This window comes from Magnolia sinica, chromosome 4, assembly GCF_029962835.1.
Source record: "Magnolia sinica isolate HGM2019 chromosome 4, MsV1, whole genome shotgun sequence".
Taxonomy (NCBI): domain Eukaryota; kingdom Viridiplantae; phylum Streptophyta; class Magnoliopsida; order Magnoliales; family Magnoliaceae; genus Magnolia; species Magnolia sinica.
Window position 1 is genome coordinate 108,887,976 of NC_080576.1, and position 20,813 is coordinate 108,908,788.

The following is a 20,813-nucleotide window of genomic DNA, read 5'->3' on the forward strand; positions in this document are numbered from 1 at the left end:
TTTTTGCCCATGCCTTAAATCAAGTGTCTAAACGGATGGCAGGCATGGATATAAAATTTATATGATAACAGGCTTGGGACCATGTCCCAAAATGATATGAAAAATTAAATGAATCGGGTGAGAATATACCACATATATTACGGCGGGGCTTATATAGTTCTGGCTTGGAAAGATGTTAAGAAAATCTCGAAAATTTAGGTGAAATTTCACATCTCTTCCTAACCGCCAGCACTTACAATTATAGTGCTTTATACCTTTGTTTATTGGTATTTACCAACAACTAAATAGAGCCATTTAAAACTTAGCACATCACATCTTGTCGGAGAGTGATTTCAGGGCATCGGATGATAGCAGCCATTTAAAACTTACTTAGAAAGTGAGTGTTAGGTGAGACATCGGTTTCAGTTAACATGGAACCTTACCCTGGGGCATACCTTGATGTATGTATTTTGTATTCACACCATTCATCCATTTTCCTATATAATTTTAGGGCATTGTCTAAAAATTGAAGAAGGTCCACGTACCATAGAAAACAGTGGTGATTGAATATTAATGGGCCGTGAAAGTTTTGGATCAAGTTGATATTTGCTTTTTTACTTTCACTTTCGTCTGAGCTTCCGTGAATCAAGGGGTGTCAATGGGTAGGGCTTGTGCCTACCAAATTTTGAATAGGCCAGCCTAGTCCAAAACAGTTCAAAATCCAGGCCAAGACTACCTAGGCACAGCCAGTTGACAGCCCCTTATCAATAGATTGGATGGCAGATAAACACCACATAGATGTTAAGGTGGGCCCTAAGAGGTTTTTAATGATAGGGTGTTCAATAACTATTATTTGTGTATGGTCCACTTAAAATTTAATTCTTCTTCATTTTTTGAATCATGCCCTAAAATGATATGAAAAAAGGATGGACAATGTGGATATAGAATACATACTTTGAGGTGGGCTCCACGATGAGGGTTGTATGGTATTGGATGAGGCCAAGTCTCACCTAAAAATCAAATTAGAGCCATTTGCTAAAACATGCCTTTTTAAAAATGTAATCCGCTTATCATTTTCCTCTGTCATCAGTTTTAAACCGGTATTTTATAAAAACTAAAATGCCTTTTATTTCAGACGCCTAATGTAGCCAGAAAATGCCTTTTATTTAAGACGCCTAATGTAGTAGAGGAAGTGGTTGTCAATGTTCTTAGTTCCTAAGCACCTGTTTGATTTTCCATGATATATATAAATTATGGTAAATTAGTAATTATTACTTTTTCACCTTGTTTGAAAATACAAGAGTAATTCCACCTCGAAAATCAAAACAAAAGTATTGACTTAAATATGTGGACCCCACCGTAATGTACATGATATATCTGCACCGTCCATGTATTTTATTAGAACATTTTGGAGCATAAACTGAAAAACGAGGTAGATCCAGCACTTAAATGGCCCACACGAAAGGAAACAGTGGCCTTGATTCGTCCACCATTGAAAGTTATTTTCTTCACTGGGCCCACATTGATGTTTTTTCATCATCTAACCCGTTCATAGGGTCACACAGACATGGATAAGGGAAAAACACAAATATCAGCTTGATCCAAAACTTTTAAGGGCCCTATGAAGTTTTTAATGGTAAGCGTTTGATTCCCATTGTTTCCTGTAGTGTGGTCCACTTGAGCTTTGGATCTGCCTCATTTTTTTGCTCGTGTCATAAATTCGGCTAGCATAACAAATGAGCGATGTGGATAAATAACATACATCTTGATGGGCCCCACGTTGATGTGGTAAATTTCTCGATTTAATTGTTAAAAAAGTAAGTTGTCACATGTGCATTGGGAAAGATGTGATAATTACCTAGGTAAATAATTATTACCCATTTACATGGTAATTACACTTGAGTTGAAAAATCAAACCGGCCCTAAGTTAGGATGGGCCCACCATGGTGTTTGTGAGAAATTTAACCCATTAACATATTTTGCCAAATCATTTTATGCTAGAAGCCTATAAATAAGGCAAATCCAAAGCTCAAGTAGATCACACAACAAAAACAATAGAGATCATATACATACTGCTAAAACATTTGTGGGGCTATAGAAGCTCTAGATCATGCTAATATTTTTATTCTTTCAATTTTTTATAGTAGTAACAACCTTATGACTAATTAAGCCACTTTATAAATGATTTAAACAATTAACTCGCTTGGATTTCCGGTCTTATATATATATAATTTCTTTATCTTAAAAGAATAGCTAAATTGCATGAATAAATTGGATGTCTCCCAAGCACCATTGGTGGGGCCCTACGTATGGTGGGACCAAGTATGATATCAACCACCACATCAAAGCGGGCATGATAGAGAGAAGAAGATGGGGAATGGATTAGGTGCATCTCCTATCTCATCTAACATGGTGATGCTCCTAACATGAAGCCACCTAGATGTATTTATTTATATCCATGTTGTCTATCCATCTTGAAAACTCATTTCAGGGCACAATAAAAAAAAAATAAAAAAAATTGAAACAAATCTAAACCCCAGGGGGACCATAATACAATAAATAGTGGTAATCAACCATTAAAAACTTTTTCGGTGCCACAAAAGCTTGGGGTCAAGCTGATATTTGTGTGGCCTCTTCATCCTGGTCTTTTTTGACCTTATCAATAGGTTGGATTGAAAATAAACATTCCAGTAGCCTCCTTGAAGTCTTTAATGGTGTGAACTCAATAAAGCATGTTTCTTCTAATGTGGTCTACATTAGATTTGGATATTCTTCATTTTGGGATACTACCACAAAATGAGACGTCAAAATGAATGGACAATGTGGATATAACAAACTATATTAAAGTCAACCACACATTTAGGCATCTAATGTTAGTGAATTTGGACTGTGTTTTATGCATTTTATTCACTCAATCTATCCATTTTACCAGATAATATTAGGGATTGAGCTCAAAAATTGAAGTGTCTGGGAGCTCAAGTGGACCACACCACAGGAAACAGTGTGAATTGAACATCTATCGCTGAAAAATTCATTAGGGCCATGGAAGTTTTAGATCCTTGTTTTTTCCCTTAATCCATGTCTACATGATCTTATGAATGTTCTAGATGGCAAATAAACATTGTAGTGGGCCTATGAATTTTTTAATGGTGAGAGTTAAATCACCACTTTTTTCATGTGGTTTGGTCCATCTGAAAAAAACTTATACTCCTAAAATAATTATCCAAAATGGATAGATGGTATAGATGAAACAAATACATTTTTGTGGGGCTCACAGCGCAATGCCTAGTGGCCACCTTGCTCTAATAGCAGGGGAGTGGATTAGGTGCAATCCAGTCTCACTGCGCCTGGTGATCGTGGGGCCCACCTTAATGTATGTATTATATATCCACACGTTTGTTGATATTTCCAAATCATTTTCGGGCAAAAATTAAGCAGATCCAAAATTTAGATGAATAGAAAATAAGAACAGTTGACAATTAAAAACTTCTCATGGATCACAATTTTTTGGATCAGGCTGATATTTGTTTTTCATTTCCTCCAAAATTTTGTGACCTTGTAAGAATGTTAGATGGTGTGGATGTACAATACATGCATCAAGGTGGCCCCCACTACTGGGGCCGCACCATGTTGGCTAATACAAAGGTTGGGTGGTAAGCTTGACAGGGCCCACAATGTTATTTATGAAAAATCTACCATCCATCTAATTTTTCCATATCATTTTACTTATTATCCTGAAAACAAGGTAGATCCAACGCTACTACACTAGGAAAAAATATTTTTATGGTTCTAACATTATTCATTTTCGAAACTTTCTTGAATCCCACTTGCAATTCAAATATACCTCATTGTTTCAGTTAATGGCCTTAAATGATTGTATGAAATAGATGGACGGTTTGATTAGCTGGTAGGATGACAATAAGCCCCACAGTCTACATTATGCAGTCGTTCCAAACAATGAAGTTATTCTTGCGAAGACGAGTGCCCTTTGGGCAAAATGGTCATATTCACGCGCTAATGACCTCGACCGCTCAAGACAATTAGTGACAGTGGGGCAAGTGGTAATCTAACGGCCTTTACAACCTGAGACAAATTACATTAAATAACTTAAAAGTAGACAGATTTTGGAATATTGTCACAAAGACAGGCTGCAAACTTAGAAAAACTCATCAAAATTAATCCCCAATGTAGGTTCATTATTTACTAAAAATCAAAATATTTTCGAAAGACAATTACCTCTTGCCTCAACCCATTAAATGCTTAATGCGCCCACACAGAGGCTGTAGGCCACCATGACGTTTATCTATTTTTTCATATCATTTTAAGATATGAGTCTAAAAATTGCACAGGTCCAATGCTCAAATGGACCACTGTGATGGTTATTTGCCATCGAACCTATTCATAAGGTTTTTTTATACTTGGATGAAGAGCGCAAACATCACATTGATGCAAAACTTCTACTATTCACAAAAAAGGTTTTAATGGTGAGAGTTTAATTGTAAATGTGTGGCTCACTTGAGCTTTGAGTCTGACTATTTTTAGTTTTATATTTTAAAATGATTTAGAAAAATGGATAGAAAAAATCCATTCATCGTGATGCCTCACAGAGCCCTGTGGGGAGGGATGATTGTCTTGCTGGACACCCGAAATTTTTATTTAACGCATTGAAGAACATTAATGAGACAGTTAAGATGAAAAGAATCCAACCGTCGTATTCCAGCGTCCAAAAGAGGTTATCATTACCAAACTGACCTTGGACTTATGACGTGAAGTCGCTAGGTTGCACACTCCAGGCGGTTTTATCTAAGTTACCATATGCCACGTGTACACTATCTGACTAATTGCTTATCAAGCGTCATACACATCCCGAGTATCATGTAACTCGGGCGTGGCTGGTCCTGTCAAGGGACCTGTGGGGTCCACCGTGATGTATGTGTTTTATCCACGCCGTTCATCAATTCTCACAGGTTATTTTATTACATGATCCCTGGAAGTAGTCAGATCTAAGTCTCAAGTGGTACACACCGTAAGAAGTCGTGGGGATTGAACGCTTACATTGAAGATGTTTTGGGGGCGAAGAAGTTTTGGATCAAGCTAATATTTATGTTTTTCCTTTATTCATTTCCGTGTGACCCTGTGAACATGTTGGATGACAAATAAAAATCACGGCGTGCCTTAGGAAAGCTTCAACTGTGGGCGTCACTGTCACAATAGCTTCCTGTGGTGTGGTGCACCTGAGCCAAAGATCTGCCTCTTGTTTAGGATTATACCTTAAAATGACCTATAAAATTGGATGGACAGTGTGGATAAAAAACATACAGGGGCTTAAAAACAAAAATAGATAAAAACATAGACCCTGATAGGACCGTAGTACTCCATCCACGCCCATGTAACTACTCAAAAACAAAAATAAAGAGCCCGCTTTCTCTCTCGCGACTTGAATTTATCTAACATCCGATCGGATAAAATCTCCCGGCAGGCACTAAAAAAGAGAAGCTCCAGTGCTCTAAGAGCACTGTAAGTTATAAGTGCTCCTAGTTACAATGGGACACTTGGACAGCCCAACCATTGATCAAGACCGTTCATTGGGTTCAGCGAATGTTTCATGGACTATCCTACAAAAATCACATAGATAGGACAAATAAGACCCATTCGATCAATGGTCATTAATATGAACGGCCAATAGAATTTACATAAATTAGGTCCGAGCAACAATTTGATCCGTCAATTTGTGAGGGCCTGTAATGGATTGCTTTGAACTCAAAGAATCACTTTTTTTAGGTCATTCTAACCATTGGATCATCTGATCTGTAATATATTTTTGTATGATACCCATGAAAATATTCTGGACTCAATGGACAGTTCAGATTGATCGAATGGGCTCTCCAGGTGAATTGATGCGACTAACAGCAATATGATTTATAATGCTCTGAGAGCACTGCAGCATCTCTCTTAAAAATAAAAAAAATTACCCCTTTTCTTTTATTAGAATCTCTCTCTAAACCCTAGAAGGAATCCCTCTCCATTGCAGTTTCTCTATCCAATGGAAGACAATCGGACCGTCTGATTGGCCCAACCCCACCCCAAGAGAAACACCCGAGCTCTCGATTTCTCCGACCCCATTTTTCCGCCATGAAAGAAAGAAAATCATCTAAATTCAAACTCCAGCAGCAGCAGCAGCAGCAGCAGCAGAACGGCCACGTATCCCCTTTCAAATTCGCGAAATTGCTAGATCCAGAAGCTTCCTGGGACAAGGTAATTGATTTTTTCTCGGCTCTGTTTTTTCCTTAGATTTCCGGTTTTAGCTTCGCCGTTGTTTGCTTAGATCACATAGTCGGAAATCTGGAAGTGTAATTTGTTGATGTTTCTATTCGAACTTGCTGCACGGAGCAGGAATCCTAGTTTCTCTGTTTGGAGTTATTGTTAGGGAATTTGATATTTTCACCCACCAGTTTTGATAGTTAGACCTCCTTTCCTACTTTGGGCAATATAAAATACAGCTTTGTATAATTGTCTCATGCAAGTAGATAAAGAAGGGTTCATCTACTAAAAAGGGTGGGCATAAGTAGTGGGTCCCTGCTATTGTTGCCAGTTGCCACCTTTACTTTTGGATTGTGCGAGAGAATCCCGAAACGTTTTTTTTCCAGAGATTGGATTTGAAAAATCCCAATTTGAGGAAGTGATGGATTCTCAGTCACTGTCCTTGGACAGTGAGAGAGCTGGACTCTCTGTGGAATAAAGGAATGTAACTTGCTGGAGTTTGCTGTGCTCCACCAGACATGGAGTCTACCCTCATGATGGGAACAGTATACCTGGTGGCTCCCGCTGCAGATGGTCGACCGGGCAATACAAAATTTGACTGATTGGTCGATCCAGTGGGCCCTACAGTGACCTGCAAACAGAATGGTTAAAACTGAGAAGTGAATGTTTCACAATGAGCTGCATCTGAGCACTGCTATTTTTTTTTTACTTGCACGATGGTCCATCCCACATGTGGCCCGCTGGATGAACTGTTCCAAGTTTGTGATCACTGAAGGTGGGTGTCAATATGGAGGATCCACGGTCTGTGATTTTGGTAGTAGCACCATGGACTACTTAACAATCATCTTTCCTTGGCTTAGTGGATGGGTAGGATTTCGTCGTATTGTTGGTTCTATGGTATCAAACACCAGTATGTTTTTACTGCAGGATCAATTGGGAGATGTGTTGCATTGGATTCGGCAAGCGGTAGGCCTCATATGTGGATTACTATGGGGTGCTGTTCCTTTTGTGGGGGGCATATGGATTATTGTGTAAGTTCATATACCTCTATTTGAAGCTTGGTAGTTGCAGCATCTATTAGATATGACTGTTTCACCTGTTGAAGTGTATGGTTGACTGTTCTCATCTTTCTAAGCCCACCATGACAAGATAGGCTGCTGCCACACAAAGGTCGATGTTAGCTTCCCATTCTCATCTCATTTGTGATTTATGCTAGCTCACTTAGTGCAGTTCAATTTCCTGCAATGACCAAACACCAAGCACATTTTGAAGAAGCAATAAGATGGAATGGAACTTTAATGTGGAAGATTCTTGTGGTTTATGCTAGCTCACTTTGTGCAGTTCAATTTCCTGCAATGACCAAACACCAAGCACATTTTAAAGAAGCAATAAGATGGAATGAAACTTTAGTGCGGAAGATGTGCCCGATAGAAGACTGCTTACTACCTGTTAAAGCTCCAACTTTTGTCAGTCACTTCAATTTCAGCAGGAAAATAAAACAGTAAACTGAAGAGGCATAACCTTGTGGCGTCTCACCATGAAAACCTAAGGAAATATCTTCCCTAGGGTTTCTAGAATAGTCTCACCCCTAGAATCTGCTTCCAATCATGAGAAACATGGAAGGGAATGCAATATTCCAATTGAATCACAAGAAACATAGAAAGGAATGCCATGCATAGCCATTGCACAGACAATCCTTAATTGGAATAGAAACCAAGGCTTGAACCCTGTTAGTCCAATATAAGCCCTTCCTGGATAGCTCCACCTAATCCTATATTGTTCGGATGAAGAAAGCAAAGAAACAAACGAGGAATTTCTAATATAGAGTTCAAATTCAAATTCTTGGGTATGTACAGCATATGGTCCCTGCAGCTTTATGGCTTTTACTATACCCCAAAACTTTTTACATGGTTTGTATATTGAACCCCTAAAGACAGCTAATTGGACCTGCAAGCCCAACAGTCCAATTGTGTCACACGTGGCCCACCCAATTGGATCCGTGGGCCCCACGGTCCAATTGGACCACAATCTCAGCCTATTTTCCACTTAGGCAGCTGTGCATTCCTTTGTGGACCCTTGTGGATTGGATGTTCCTGCATCACGTCACTGTCTGAGTTGTTGCCTTCTGTGGCCTAGAAGGAGATGACATGAGAGGGCCTTGACTCGATAATCTTGATTTGTGGATCTCTTTTTCATATTCATACGACAGCGCTGATTTTTCACGTTGTAGCTACTGGTTCTCCATTTTTATTTATTTATTTATTTATTTTTGCTTTCTTTATTTGCTCATATTTTTTCTTGATTTCCTCTCCCTTGGAAGGAAAGAGAAACTCAAGCATGTGGAAAGACATTGAATTATTAAACCCCAGTGGCACCTATGTGGGAAGGTATCACGATTTAAAATCTTGTTACTAGAGCAAATGTTAGCCTATTTGGGAAAGTAATGGCTAATCTCGTTGTTAGTTGAGAAAAGGTCTTTATGGTATTTCTGTTTCGTACATCACGCATGATTGAAAGGTGATCGCTCGTTGTGTGGCCACAACTAGATGGAGACGTCCACCTTATGTTTGGGAGCTAAATTTTGTTGTTGCTTCTTATGCAATCCAGGTTTATTCAGCACAGGTGGGGTTTTAGGGAATGATAGGGTGAGACTGAGATCGAGATAATTTTCTTTGGCCCCATCGACATCAAATAATTTAACGAGGCTGTAGTGCCAACACTTTTTCTACACCTTTGTATATTTTTGTTGTCTTTTAAAGGGGGTTTGCATGTTAGAGGTGACTCCACCAATGTTATAAAGTCTATGGCATCAGCCTAGTGGTGACGATGGAGGGTCCCTTTCATTTTAATTGACATTTGGGTGTTAACATCCTCATGAAGGATAATGAAAGTGCCAAGACTCTTGTCAAAGAGTGATGTAAATGTGAAACATGTAGAAGTGGAAGTGGATACAAGATCTTAAGACTCTAAGACAAGGTTGGATTGAGGATTGCTCCGGCACGTGGTAGAATCAGTGCGAGGTACAATTCTCCCTCCAATATGTGGGATGCTAGGGGTAGGATCATGTGGATCGCTCCAGTACATACACTGTACTCACAACTTAGTTGCATGATCATTCTAAATAGGTGTGGTCTTGCTTTGAATTGCTATTTAGACTTGCAGTCGACCCAAGGTATTCAATAACGATTAACGGTGGTGGTGGCCGAAACAACCATCAACATTATCATTATGAATCATGATATAGGCTGTAAGTCTGTAACGGCCGCGACAGCTTTCTATCTTTCTTTCTTTCTTTTTTTGAAAAACCCTGTATTGGCCCTGTAATGCGTAATGGTTCCCACCGTTACGATAACTGTTTTTGAATATCTTGACTCCATCTACTTCTTAGTTGTTTGTACTTGCTAACATATTGAAATAGACGCTTCCTTGCTGTCACACCTTAATTGCAGCCTCACTTCATGCTTCATGCAACGAAGATATACATATAGTTTTATATACAAATCGATACATAACTTACATATGTTTCAACGACGAAAGTTCCTCGATTTATGCAGTTTGGGAGAGGGCGACGCATCTGGTTTGCTGATTGGTCTATTTTAGTTGATGGGCTCTCTAGTCTTGACCTTTTGTTTTTAATTTCCTAGTTGTTCTGCTATCTCAGCAGACCTCTGTCTCCTGTTTCCCTTTTTTTCAATAAATTTTCTCGTTATCTTAAAAAAAAAAAAACAAAAAAACAAAAAAACTTACATATGAAATGATGAATATTATTTTTATACATATATATGTATGCATGTATGTATGTATGGAATGGTGAAGAATCAGGGGATCGCTTCTTCCTCCACTGTTCGGTTGCTTGGGCAGTCTAATCTCGTGTGTGGTAACCTTTTAGAATCTAGTAGGTGATGAATGGATCTGTATTTGGCGTTATTGTAGGAAGGCCGATAGGTCCATTTTCCAATCGTGGCAAAGCCATTTGGAAGTCGATCCCTTTTGGTATTGTGAAGAGAGGAATGCTAGGATCTTTGAAGACAAAGCGGCCCCCTACAATCAATTTTTTTGGGCCATTGTCTCCCTAGCTGTGGAGTGGGTTTTTGCACTGGCGGAGTTTGCTGGGATTTGTTCCTGTTGCTTATGAGGGACTGGGATGTTCTTGTCTTTGGCTGATCGGCTTGAGACCTTTTTTGTCTTCTGCCTTGTGGGCCCCTTTGTTGCCTGCAAGCCTTTATATATATATATATATATATAATTTTATAATCTTCTTCTTATTTTTTGTTTCGCTCTTGCTTGTGGCATTGGGCGGGGTGATGAGAGGTTCACCTTCCTACCTTTGGTGGAAGCTAAGTCTTTAAGTTGTTTCAAAATGTTTCTTATGGTTTAAGTTTTACACACTTTGGAGTTTACCTTAGAGGGAAATGGTTTAAAAAAACACTAGTCTTCTTTTAAATTGCATTAGGGCTCGAGAGTGTTTTAAATGCAGAAAGTTTTGTTTAGGATTTTCAGGTGGTTATAAATATGGCTTTTACTTGTTACTTTTTAGAGAGTTTTTTGTTTTGTTTTGTTTTGTTTTTTCAATTTTTTTTGTTTTTTTTTTTGTTTTTTTGCATTTTAAAATGATATTTCAAAGATTGGTTCTCATAGAGTTGACACCCTCGGTCATTTAGTTATTTTGCTCCTTTTACTGCTAGATTTGACCTTGTTTATATTTTGACCTGTGAACACCTGGATGCAACATGCCAGCAGGCTACACTGGTATTCCAAATTGGTTACGTTTATGGCCGATACGTAACGGTAACGGTGGGACCCGTTACGCGATACGGGGTCGAAACGGCCATTACGGAATTCTGTGACCGTAACGGCCGTTACGGACCCGTAACGGCTGTGACGGGCCCTAAATAAATAAAATAAAAAAAAAAAAAAGAACCTTTTTTTCCTTTCTCTTCTTCTTCTTCTTCTCTTTCTTCTTCTTCTTCTTCTTCTTCTCGAGCAGTTGCGGCTGCGCCCGGCTGCGGCTGCGCCCTGCTGAGTGCTGCGGCTTCTTCCTCTTCTTCTTCTTCTTCTTCCTCTCTCTCTCAATCTCTTCTTTCCCCCTTTCCTTCTTTTTTTCTTCTCTTCTTTCCCTCTTTTTTTCTTTTTGTTTCCCTCTCTCTCCATTTTTTTTAATTTGCAGCAGCTAGCTGCTACTGCTGTAGGTACGTGTCACGCAAAGACAAGCGCTGACAGTCCTCGAGCTCCGAGTTGTACGAACGGTTCAAAGGAGATCAAAGTTATTTGGGCTCCACAGTGATGTATTTATTACATCTACACCGTTCATCTATTTTCAGAGATCATTTTAGAGCACCACCCAAAAAATAAATTATATCCAGAGATCATCTGGACCACACCAAAAATAGAAACAGAGATAATGATTTTCACGGTTAAATAGTTTGTAGGGCGCACGGTAATTTTTATTTTCCATCCAATCTGATCAGACCCGAGTGGGCCCCACTATGATGTATATTTTTTATCTATATCGTCCATCCATTTTGCCACGTCATTTTAGGTCAGGATTCAAAAAATTGGTAATATCCAAATCTCAGGTGGACCACACCATAGGAAATAGTGGTTATAGAATGCTCACCATTAAAATTTTCTTAAAGTCCACTATAATGTTTATTTTCAATCTAACCTATTAATTGGGTCACATTGACGTGGATGAAGGGAAAACACACATGTCAGCTTGATCTAAAACTTTTCTAGCAATAAATTTTTAACGGTGAACATTTAATTATTGTTGTTTCTTATGGTGCAATCCACCTGAGCTTTGGATGTGCCTCATTTTTGGGCTCATGCCCTAAAATTATTTGGCAAAATGGATGGACGGTGTGGATATAACACATTCATCACGGGTGGGGCCCAAAAAACTTTGACATGTGTGCTGCACTTTACATCTTAGTCCCTCCTAATTCAAGCCTTAAAAAATTGTACACGAGACATATATTAACTTAAAATTTGACAATTAAATTATGGACTGCAATTGCTAACTCACAATGCCAAAATCAAATTATTTGAATAGTTTTAATTGTTAATTTATGAGCTTTTATTTTTTAAAATAGGGCCTTTTGATTTTTTATTTTTTTTTTTTTTTTTATGATTCATTATCCAATTAATGTCCACCAATTTATAAGTGGGATAATGACAATAAATGACATGAATTTGAGGCTGATTTGGAGAATAGATTGGTCCTCCAAGTCAGCCCCAAATTGGCAACGCCATCTACTTGAATTTAATTTCATTTTTTTTTAAAGAACTATGGGGAGAAATGATATCAAGTTGTTAAGTATATAAATTACATATTTAAAAAAATTAAATATATGAATTTTGTAGTCAAATTCAAGTTACCTGGTTAAAAAATTAATCAGACAGTCCGATACAACTTCTCACCAAAGAGTGGACCGTTACACCATCATAAACATGTTCCAATTTATAAATGAATGTATATTTGGAATGTTTAGAATATTCCGGATTTAATCCATATTTTTTCATATTTTTTTGGCAAAAAAAAAAAAAATGCGCCGTTACGGGCCGTTACGCCCCCGTATCCGTATCGGTTTCGGAGGGCACCATTACGCCAACCGATACCGATACGGGACACCCCACTGCAGGCTCAGGTAAAAGGACAATTGATGTTAGGTGGGCAACAAGGTATACAAAAACGGTTACTTAACAGCCATTACGTAACGATAACGGCCATAATCGTTACGCGTTAAAGGGTCGTAACGGCCATTGCAGAAAAAACTGCTTGTAATTGCCCCAAAACAGGTTTTAAAAAAATGCCGTAATGGCCTTTATGGCCCGTATCATAACGGTAATGGCAGTGGCTGTTACGATCACCGTTATCGTTATTAAACACCTTGGTGGGCAACCAATCGTTGAAATTTGATAAGCAATTCTGAGAATGGCCTGTCCAAAACCTAATTTTCTAGGTCTAAAATATACACAACTCAACTTGTATCATGCTGGGACTTTCTAAATCCTGCTGCATCCCAGAAATACACTTAACTTGCATAAAAGTTGTCTGCAAGTAAAAAAGTCCATACGTGCATCAAATAAACTTATTTGTATTTAGAAACCCACAAAAATAGGCACAACCATTTTAACTAACCAACTTTGTCTTAACGTAACAACAAACCCAAATGCCGTTAGTTTATAGCTCTAAAACCTAATTAGGGTAAGGCTACCATAGCCGATCACTTGTGGTCCTACTATATCGCTCATTCGCTCTTGTGTGAACCATGGATTTAACTAGCAGTTTCAAAGTGTGGCTTGGTAGGGGACCAAAACCGATACTACTTGCCTCGTATCTATTGGTATGGTGCCTTGTTTAGTTTCGGATCAAAACTGATACGACTCGGACAATACCAAGTCCTATTGGATGATATTTAAAACCATGGTGGGAGCCCCTTCTGGTCTTCGTGGGTCGTCAGTGGGACCCATTATTGGAGCCCCCTTTAAAACCGATACGACTTGGACAATAACGAGTCCTCTTGACCCCTTGCAGAAAACCCCAGTCTCTAAAATATCACAAATTTGTGATATTTGTTGTTGCGTATAAAAAATGAATGCTTGCTATTGTTATTGTGGTGATTAATGTGGTAATATTGGATCTATTGTGGTGATTAATGTGATAATATTGGATCTATTGTGGGCTTTTGAGATCATGGATTGATTGTAATGATCCAGTGTCCCAGCTCGCTTCAAAGTGGGAGTGTTACTCATCCTTGGATTCTATGTTTATCTGTATTTATTCTGAGCTTGCATTTTCTCTTCGTCAGATGCTATTTTTCTCTGTATTTGTTCTGAGCTTGTATTCTCTCTTATTTTTTGCTTGTATTTCGTTCCTTTTCATTTTGTTATTCATAGGAAAAGGCGTCCTATGTTATACGTAATGAATTTGTTTGTCGTGAAATCACTAGGTTCACTTTAGTTTGGAATATTATATTCAAACAATACACAACAGTTGTGGAAGAGTCATTATAGAAGCACATGAGGATCTCAGATGAGGTGTTTGTCCTGGTAATAATGTTGAATTCTTTATACGAGAATTTAGAGATGGATGAGACTTTAAATCACGATGATTCTTTACTCTTAACCGCAGAGAATTTAGAGGTTTCACTAGCACTAATGTGTGGGGCTTTATCCCTCATATCTAGGCCTTGGTTGGACGATGGTGACACACAACATTGATGCATAACATGAAAATTAAATATGATATGCAAGATTTCAAGCTTTAGATCATACTAATTTAGGAACAATCACAAAAATTCCACATCCCACATAAGGTCAAGCATTCAACAAGGGGAATCTACGAGGGTCCAAGGTTACACATGTTAGGGCTGGATCAATTAAAAATTATAGACCAAACAATGCTCAAAGGGGAGTAGATTCATACACTCTTGCAAAGGATTATTCCCCAATCCAAGGGATTCACATGTTTCAATTCAGGAAAGCCTAGGGTTTGCAAAAGTGGAATAGAACTTGGAATTTAGGATTATCTAGGGTTAGGGTTATGGATTTAAGGTGAGAGAGGAGATGATTAGAGGAGAGAGAGAACCTGAAAATAGTCCACATGCGTGGACAACACTCTGGCCCAGACGCACGCGCATGGGATCCTACTCGCACGTATGTGGGGCCTACGAATCCAAAAGGGACAGCTTGGGGTTGGTCGGCTAGGGGTGGGTCACCCACACACCAAGTTTCAGGCCGATCGGACGTCCGGTCTGTGCACGGTGCTCCACCGAAGTTTCAGCCCTCCTGGACGTCCTGATTATGCAAATCTGTTGTAGAGGAAGGATCGGCTGCAAAAGGGGGTGGATTTGATGATGGGATGGCTATGGGAGATGATGAATATTGAGGGTAAGAGGTGGGGGCGACTTGGGATGGGTGTGATTTCGCACCACGGCAGTTCACCCTTCGAAGAAAAGAGGGTTTCACACCCAATTAGATTTCCATAACTCAGAGAATTAGAGAAGCATGAAAACGCAGAATTTTATTCATAATCTTCAATGGAAAAAAAAACCTACAAGGGGTTGCCTATTTATAAGAAAAACCTATACCCCAACAACTGCGCCATGTGCGCACCCAATTGCTTGGAGACGAAGTAACAAAAATAACAACTAATCAAAGTAATCTAAACCGTCCATGATATTCCTAATAACAATAATAAGCAAAACTCAAATTACTAGATCATCTAGAGTAGTGGGCCACGATCATGAGATCTAGTGGTGGGATCCACATGACGATCGAGTCCATTCCAAGGAACCAAAACACAGTCCTCTAACTAGGAGGCCCTCTCTGGATGTCGTCATCGATCTAGATCGATGGTGGGGCTCTCCTCCTCGTTGCGTATGTGCGTATGGGGGGCATGTGTGTGCGCGAGATGTCCCCATCAAACATCCATATGCTAGTCCACTTCAAAACCTGGATACAATATTACTGACTTTTCTACTTCATTTGTGGGATGCGGAATTGGTCAACCATCTCTACATTCGCTGGGATGGTCCTCGTTGCTTATGCATTTTGGGCCACCTTCTTGTTGCCTGGGATGTAGGTGAGGGCGCTATCCCCAAGTTTTTGCCTAGGTGCGCCTAGCGCCTAACACCTAGGTGTGCCCAGCTGCCACTTCCATAATGTTGTGACATACCCATTCGGGTACCTTAAAGAAGCTAATTTTTGTATGGTAACACCCATTAAAAGTGGGAAGATGTCTTATAAACTTCCTTTGAGCATATTTATCTATTATATCAAAGCTTTGACTTATACCTCCTCTCCAAATGTCTTAGATTTTTTATGAACTCATGAGGTCGTCTTTATTTCTTTCTTCTATTTGTGTTTAAAGAGCTATTGACTTCTCAATAGCAATATGAATTTTCATTTTTGCCATCAAGTGATGGAACATGAATTGTGGATTTTTTAAAAGGGGAATTGGAAAATTTAGGTTACATGATATGGGGATAGTGAAATTTTGGATTTTTAGGGTTTGGAAAATTTAGGGATTTTAGCATAATTATGTTTTAGATAGGAGAATTTTGGGGAGTTGGGGAAATTGGGTAATTTAGGGCTAGGATTTAGGGAAACTGGAACGTTATGGTTTAGAATTAGGGGAATTTAAGGAAAAAAATGGTGATATGGGTTTTGATTTAAAGACGAACTGTGAATTTTCTGAAACTAGGGTTCTAGGTTTGTGCAATGTATTTCTCTCATGAAGGCTTCTGTTTCTGAATGGTCTTCATCTCTCTAAGGGGGTGCTTGTTTTGCAATTCCCTTGTGTAAATACATGCAAATGGGTAATAATTACCATTTACCCATGTTTGGTGCAGTGGTAATTACCTCCATGCAAAAATCATTTGAAAAGTATTAACGTAAATTTGTGGGCCCCACTGTGATGTCTGTGACATATTCACACCATCCATCCATTCTAACGGAACATTTTAGGGCATGAGCCCAAAAAATGAGGCAAATCTGAAGCTCGACTGGCCCACATATAGGAAATTGTGGTCGTAAAAGGTTTTTAACAATAGGCAATCAACCCACTCCTTTGTGTGGTGTGGTCCACTTGAGCTTTGGATCTGCCTCAATTTTGGGATCATGCCCTAAAATCAGTCCGCAAAATGAATGAACGGTGTTGATAAGACACATATATCATGGTGGGCCCCACATGAAATTCGCACATTCCTCGATTGTAGTGTCCAAAAAGCAAGCCATCATTGTCAACATAGAAAATAATGCAGGAATTACCTTGGTAATTAATCAACTCATTTAGATGTAAATGCATGAGGGAATTGAAAAACAAACACCCCCTAAAGTCTTCTCGGGCAGCTTCTCTTGTATCCTTTTGCCTTTTGCTTTTTGCCCGGCTCTGGCCTTTGTTGTATTCTTTTCTTGCTGGTTGTTGCCGGTGGGCCTTTAATAATTTTCCATTACTCTTAAAAAAAAGGGTTCTAGGTTTGTGAAATTTGGGAAATTTATATTGGGGCTTTGTGGTGTCATTGAAATGTTTGAGTGGATGTAAGTTTTTGGAAGTGGTGTCTAACTATCACTCTATTTAAAATATGTTGTAACTTTAAATTAGTTTTATTTCACTGTGTTCAAATTAGTTTAAAGCTAAAACTATTAAAAATCAATATTGATCAATATATAACATGTATGGTATTAAAAATCAATATTGATCGATGTATAACATTTATGGTATTAAAAATCAATATTGATCAATATATAACATGTACGGTATTAAAGTAAATTTCTAAATAAAATCGTGCATGGAATCTGCAAGTGTTTGCCCAGGCGTGCCTAGGCTCTTACGGTGTTCCAGTCACAGTTATGCCTAGGGGATGTAATGCAGGGGCATTTTTACACCGGGCTCGAGTGGGGTGGCCTGTGGGATGTAGGGGCAGACTCGAGGTGGGCGGCCCGTGTGAGGTGGGCCCCACCTATGTGAGGCAGGTGGCTCATGTGAAGCGGAACCCATGTGAAGTGGGGCCCACGAGGGGGTTTCGGCTGAGGTCCTAACCCATGTGATGTGGGGCATGGGCTATGAGATAAAGGGATTAATTCGCTATGCTCTATCAGTTCGAGCTTTTAGAGCAAGTGGTTAATTGTCCTGCATCAGGATGCTTGACACCTTTAACATAGAACAACAATCTTTCTTGGGTAAGTTGGAATCGGAACAGGTCTACAAGGAGCTCATTAATGGGTGCTTTTCTGACCCATTTCATCCAAGAGGGAACATTCTTTGGGATATGGTGCCTTACACAATCATGTGGGGTCTTTGGAAGGAAAGGAATGGAAGGATATTAAAAAATAGAGTAGCTTTGTCAGATACAATCAAAAGAAGAACCACCTCTCTGATTGTTGGTTGTCCTCTAGCTAATCTAGAGTTTCGGGGGATCTTTCATTTTTACCTTCTATGGGGCCGGAAAATGAGTTCTGTAGCTTCTTTTTTTTTTCTTTAATAGAAAAAAGTTGATATCTATGGAGAATTTCTTTTCCCAAGTCTTCAATGTTCCCAAACAGGGCTGAAAAATGAACGATGATTTTTTTTAAAAAAAAAGGATTGTAAAAGAGACTTTTTATGTTTTACTCTGCCACTTACTTCACTACATGGTGATTGTGCTCAGTTCAGCCATTGCTGCATTATGCTCCCTTGATTTGAGCTAACTCTGATGGACTCTCCATTCTGCTCAAATGAGGACTTGGGTTCTCACACTTCTGAAACAAAAGCCGATTTGGAAATGTGCATTTGCGCCATTCTAAACTGGGCCTAAGACAGTTCAATAGTCTGTGACCTCTGCACCTGTGCATGTGATGGCCTACTAGATCAATGGTTGCAGTCATTCCAGAGGGTTGTTGCTGTGCTCTGAAGATGCCAGACGTGTTCCGTCAGCTGTCTTTAATATCGCCAGTGAGCATTGACAGCAAGCCTTATTTCGAAGTATCTGGGTGTTGTAGGTCACAAGGCCGTCTTGTTGCATAGAACTCGCAACCTCTTTTTTATTAGTATGCTTTTGTGTGTATATAATACAACTATAATTTAGGTACGATGGGATTGAGAAAACTGGAGCTTGAGCAGGGTTCTATGTTTACTATAGCGAGTGCATTGACCCTTTACTTTAAATTTGGGGAAAGGCTAATTCCATTAAATTGAGTTACGTTGCATTTACTACCATTTAATTATACATTTTCTTTCTTTAATCCCTCTTAGAATGCATGTTCCTTTTTTTCTTTTTTCTTTTTTAAATTCTCCCTCGTCCTTTTAAGCCTTGTAATTGTGCGTCTTTTATTGCTCATTTGTTCAGAGGATCTAATGCTCTTATGGTTTCCAGGTTCCTGGTGCTATCTTCTGGGATTATCTATGGGTATTATGCGATCGTATTGAAGATAGATGAAGAAGAATTTGGTGGCCATGCCACACTTCTTCAAGAGGGACTCTTCGCATCTTTTTCTCTGTTTCTGGTGCGTCTAAAAGTTTCCTATTTTTTGGGATTCCATTTTTTTTTTTTTTAGAAATTTAGTATAGAGGAAAAGGAGCGTACTCTGCCAGAATACTGGGGCTCTTGTTAGTGGAAGTGGATCCATGTGAAACGATGGAACCCAACCATATATAGTGTAGGTCCCAACCGAAGACTTATGTTCCATACTTTTCATACATGAGGTCCTTAGTACTAACTAGGTAGTCTGCCAACACAAAAGTATCAAACTGGACCTCATGTCTTAATCAAGAGTACTGATTGGTGTATATATTATGAACCATTATCAGCTGTAAAGGCCATACACCACTTCTGAGGTAGGACGCTATCTCAGATCTCAAGGTGGAACAACAGGTTGTGGTTGATAAGAGGAATTTCAGGATATGCATCTCTTGAGGTGTTGAACACAAATTTTAAGTTCCAACAAGTGGGGCCTATACTTCTGTAATCTAGACCGTTGTTCCAACACAGTACATTGTGGATGGATCATGCCCCAAAAATCTCCCAGATTGGAAGAACATAGCTGCCAATCCTTGGACAATTTTTGAATCAATGCGGACTGGTGCTGTAGTTCTCTTTGTAATTTTTTATTTGTTGGCAACAAATCGAGGGTTATGATTGCCCCTTTGAGGATAATTTTTGGGCACGGTCCAGCCCCAATTGTGTGCAATAGGTCAGTTCTTTGGATTACTGAAACCCTGGGTTGTGTATCTGTATCCAATAATTCCTTGATGGATAAATCCTATATAGTTGTGGGTCTATACATTGTCTGTCCTTGTTGATTATGGTATGTTTGGATTAAGTAAGCCTCATTTTATTTTCTCAGTCCAAATCTCAAGTGAGACATGAACTTGCTGTTGATTTGGTGGACATAGCTATCAATTTTTACGACGAAAAAACTTGTGACGCCCAAAAGTATCTAATGTGGCCGAATTCTATTTATATGGAATCAAAGCTTCTAGCTGGGTTTAACAATTAAGGATGCATTTTTATTTTTATTTTTATTTTTTTGTGGTTGTGCAGCTTGCCTGGATTCTAGTATACAGCTTGGTGCATTTCTAGCTGTATAGTTTTCAACGACAACAAAAACTAGCGTTCTGCAGCAGGAGTTTTCTTTTTTCTCATTTCTATTGAATAACAGTTTGTATAATTTCATTGGTTATCTGAGTCCCAATTGCTTGTGCCCTTAAAAAAAAAAAAAAAAAATTGAAGGAGGAAAAAGAAAACAACAACGAAAAATATACTTAGTCATTGTGATTGCTTCATCCACCTTTTTTTTTGCGACCCCAGGATGCATTCATGGCCTCACACGGCTGTCTAGGCCATCTTGCACACTGGGCTGCTCTTTTGGTTGCTCATGTGTGGGCTCCGTATAATACCTGTAGGATCTGAGAAATCGCATGCAGAGTGAAAGATTGAAATTTGGGGCGTCTGTTTGGGTTTTCAAGTTGTACAGGTGGGGCCCGTGGTTTATTGCTAGCACATTGACGTTTGGAAAGGTAATGAAAGTAGGGGTGTAACAGCTTGTTTTATTCCAATCCGGGACTTCTATACGTTGATGGGCCTCTCTCT

The 20,813-nt window shown here is 39.1% G+C and overlaps 1 protein-coding gene across 1 annotated transcript; it reads left to right on the plus strand.

Moving 5' to 3' along the window:
* The first annotated feature begins 5,909 nt into the window (after positions 1 to 5,909).
* LOC131243753 (uncharacterized) lies at positions 5,910 to 20,794 on the plus strand. The gene is made up of 4 exons (XM_058243302.1): positions 5,910 to 6,234; positions 7,168 to 7,271; positions 19,098 to 19,227; positions 20,265 to 20,794. The coding sequence occupies exons 1-4, from the start codon at positions 6,112 to 6,114 to the stop codon at positions 20,301 to 20,303; spliced, it is 396 nt and encodes a 131-aa protein (XP_058099285.1). The 5' UTR covers positions 5,910 to 6,111; the 3' UTR covers positions 20,304 to 20,794.
* The last annotated feature ends 19 nt before the right edge of the window (positions 20,795 to 20,813 follow it).

Coding starts and splice junctions, on each gene's coding strand:
- LOC131243753 (XM_058243302.1), top strand. CDS start 6,112: ATGAAAGAAAGAAAATCATCTAAATTCAAACTCCAGCAGCAGCAGCAG. Junction 6,235..7,167: donor CAGAAGCTTCCTGGGACAAG/GTAATTGATTTT, acceptor TTTTTACTGCAG/GATCAATTGGGAGATGTGTT. Junction 7,272..19,097: donor GGGGGCATATGGATTATTGT/GTAAGTTCATAT, acceptor TATGGTTTCCAG/GTTCCTGGTGCTATCTTCTG.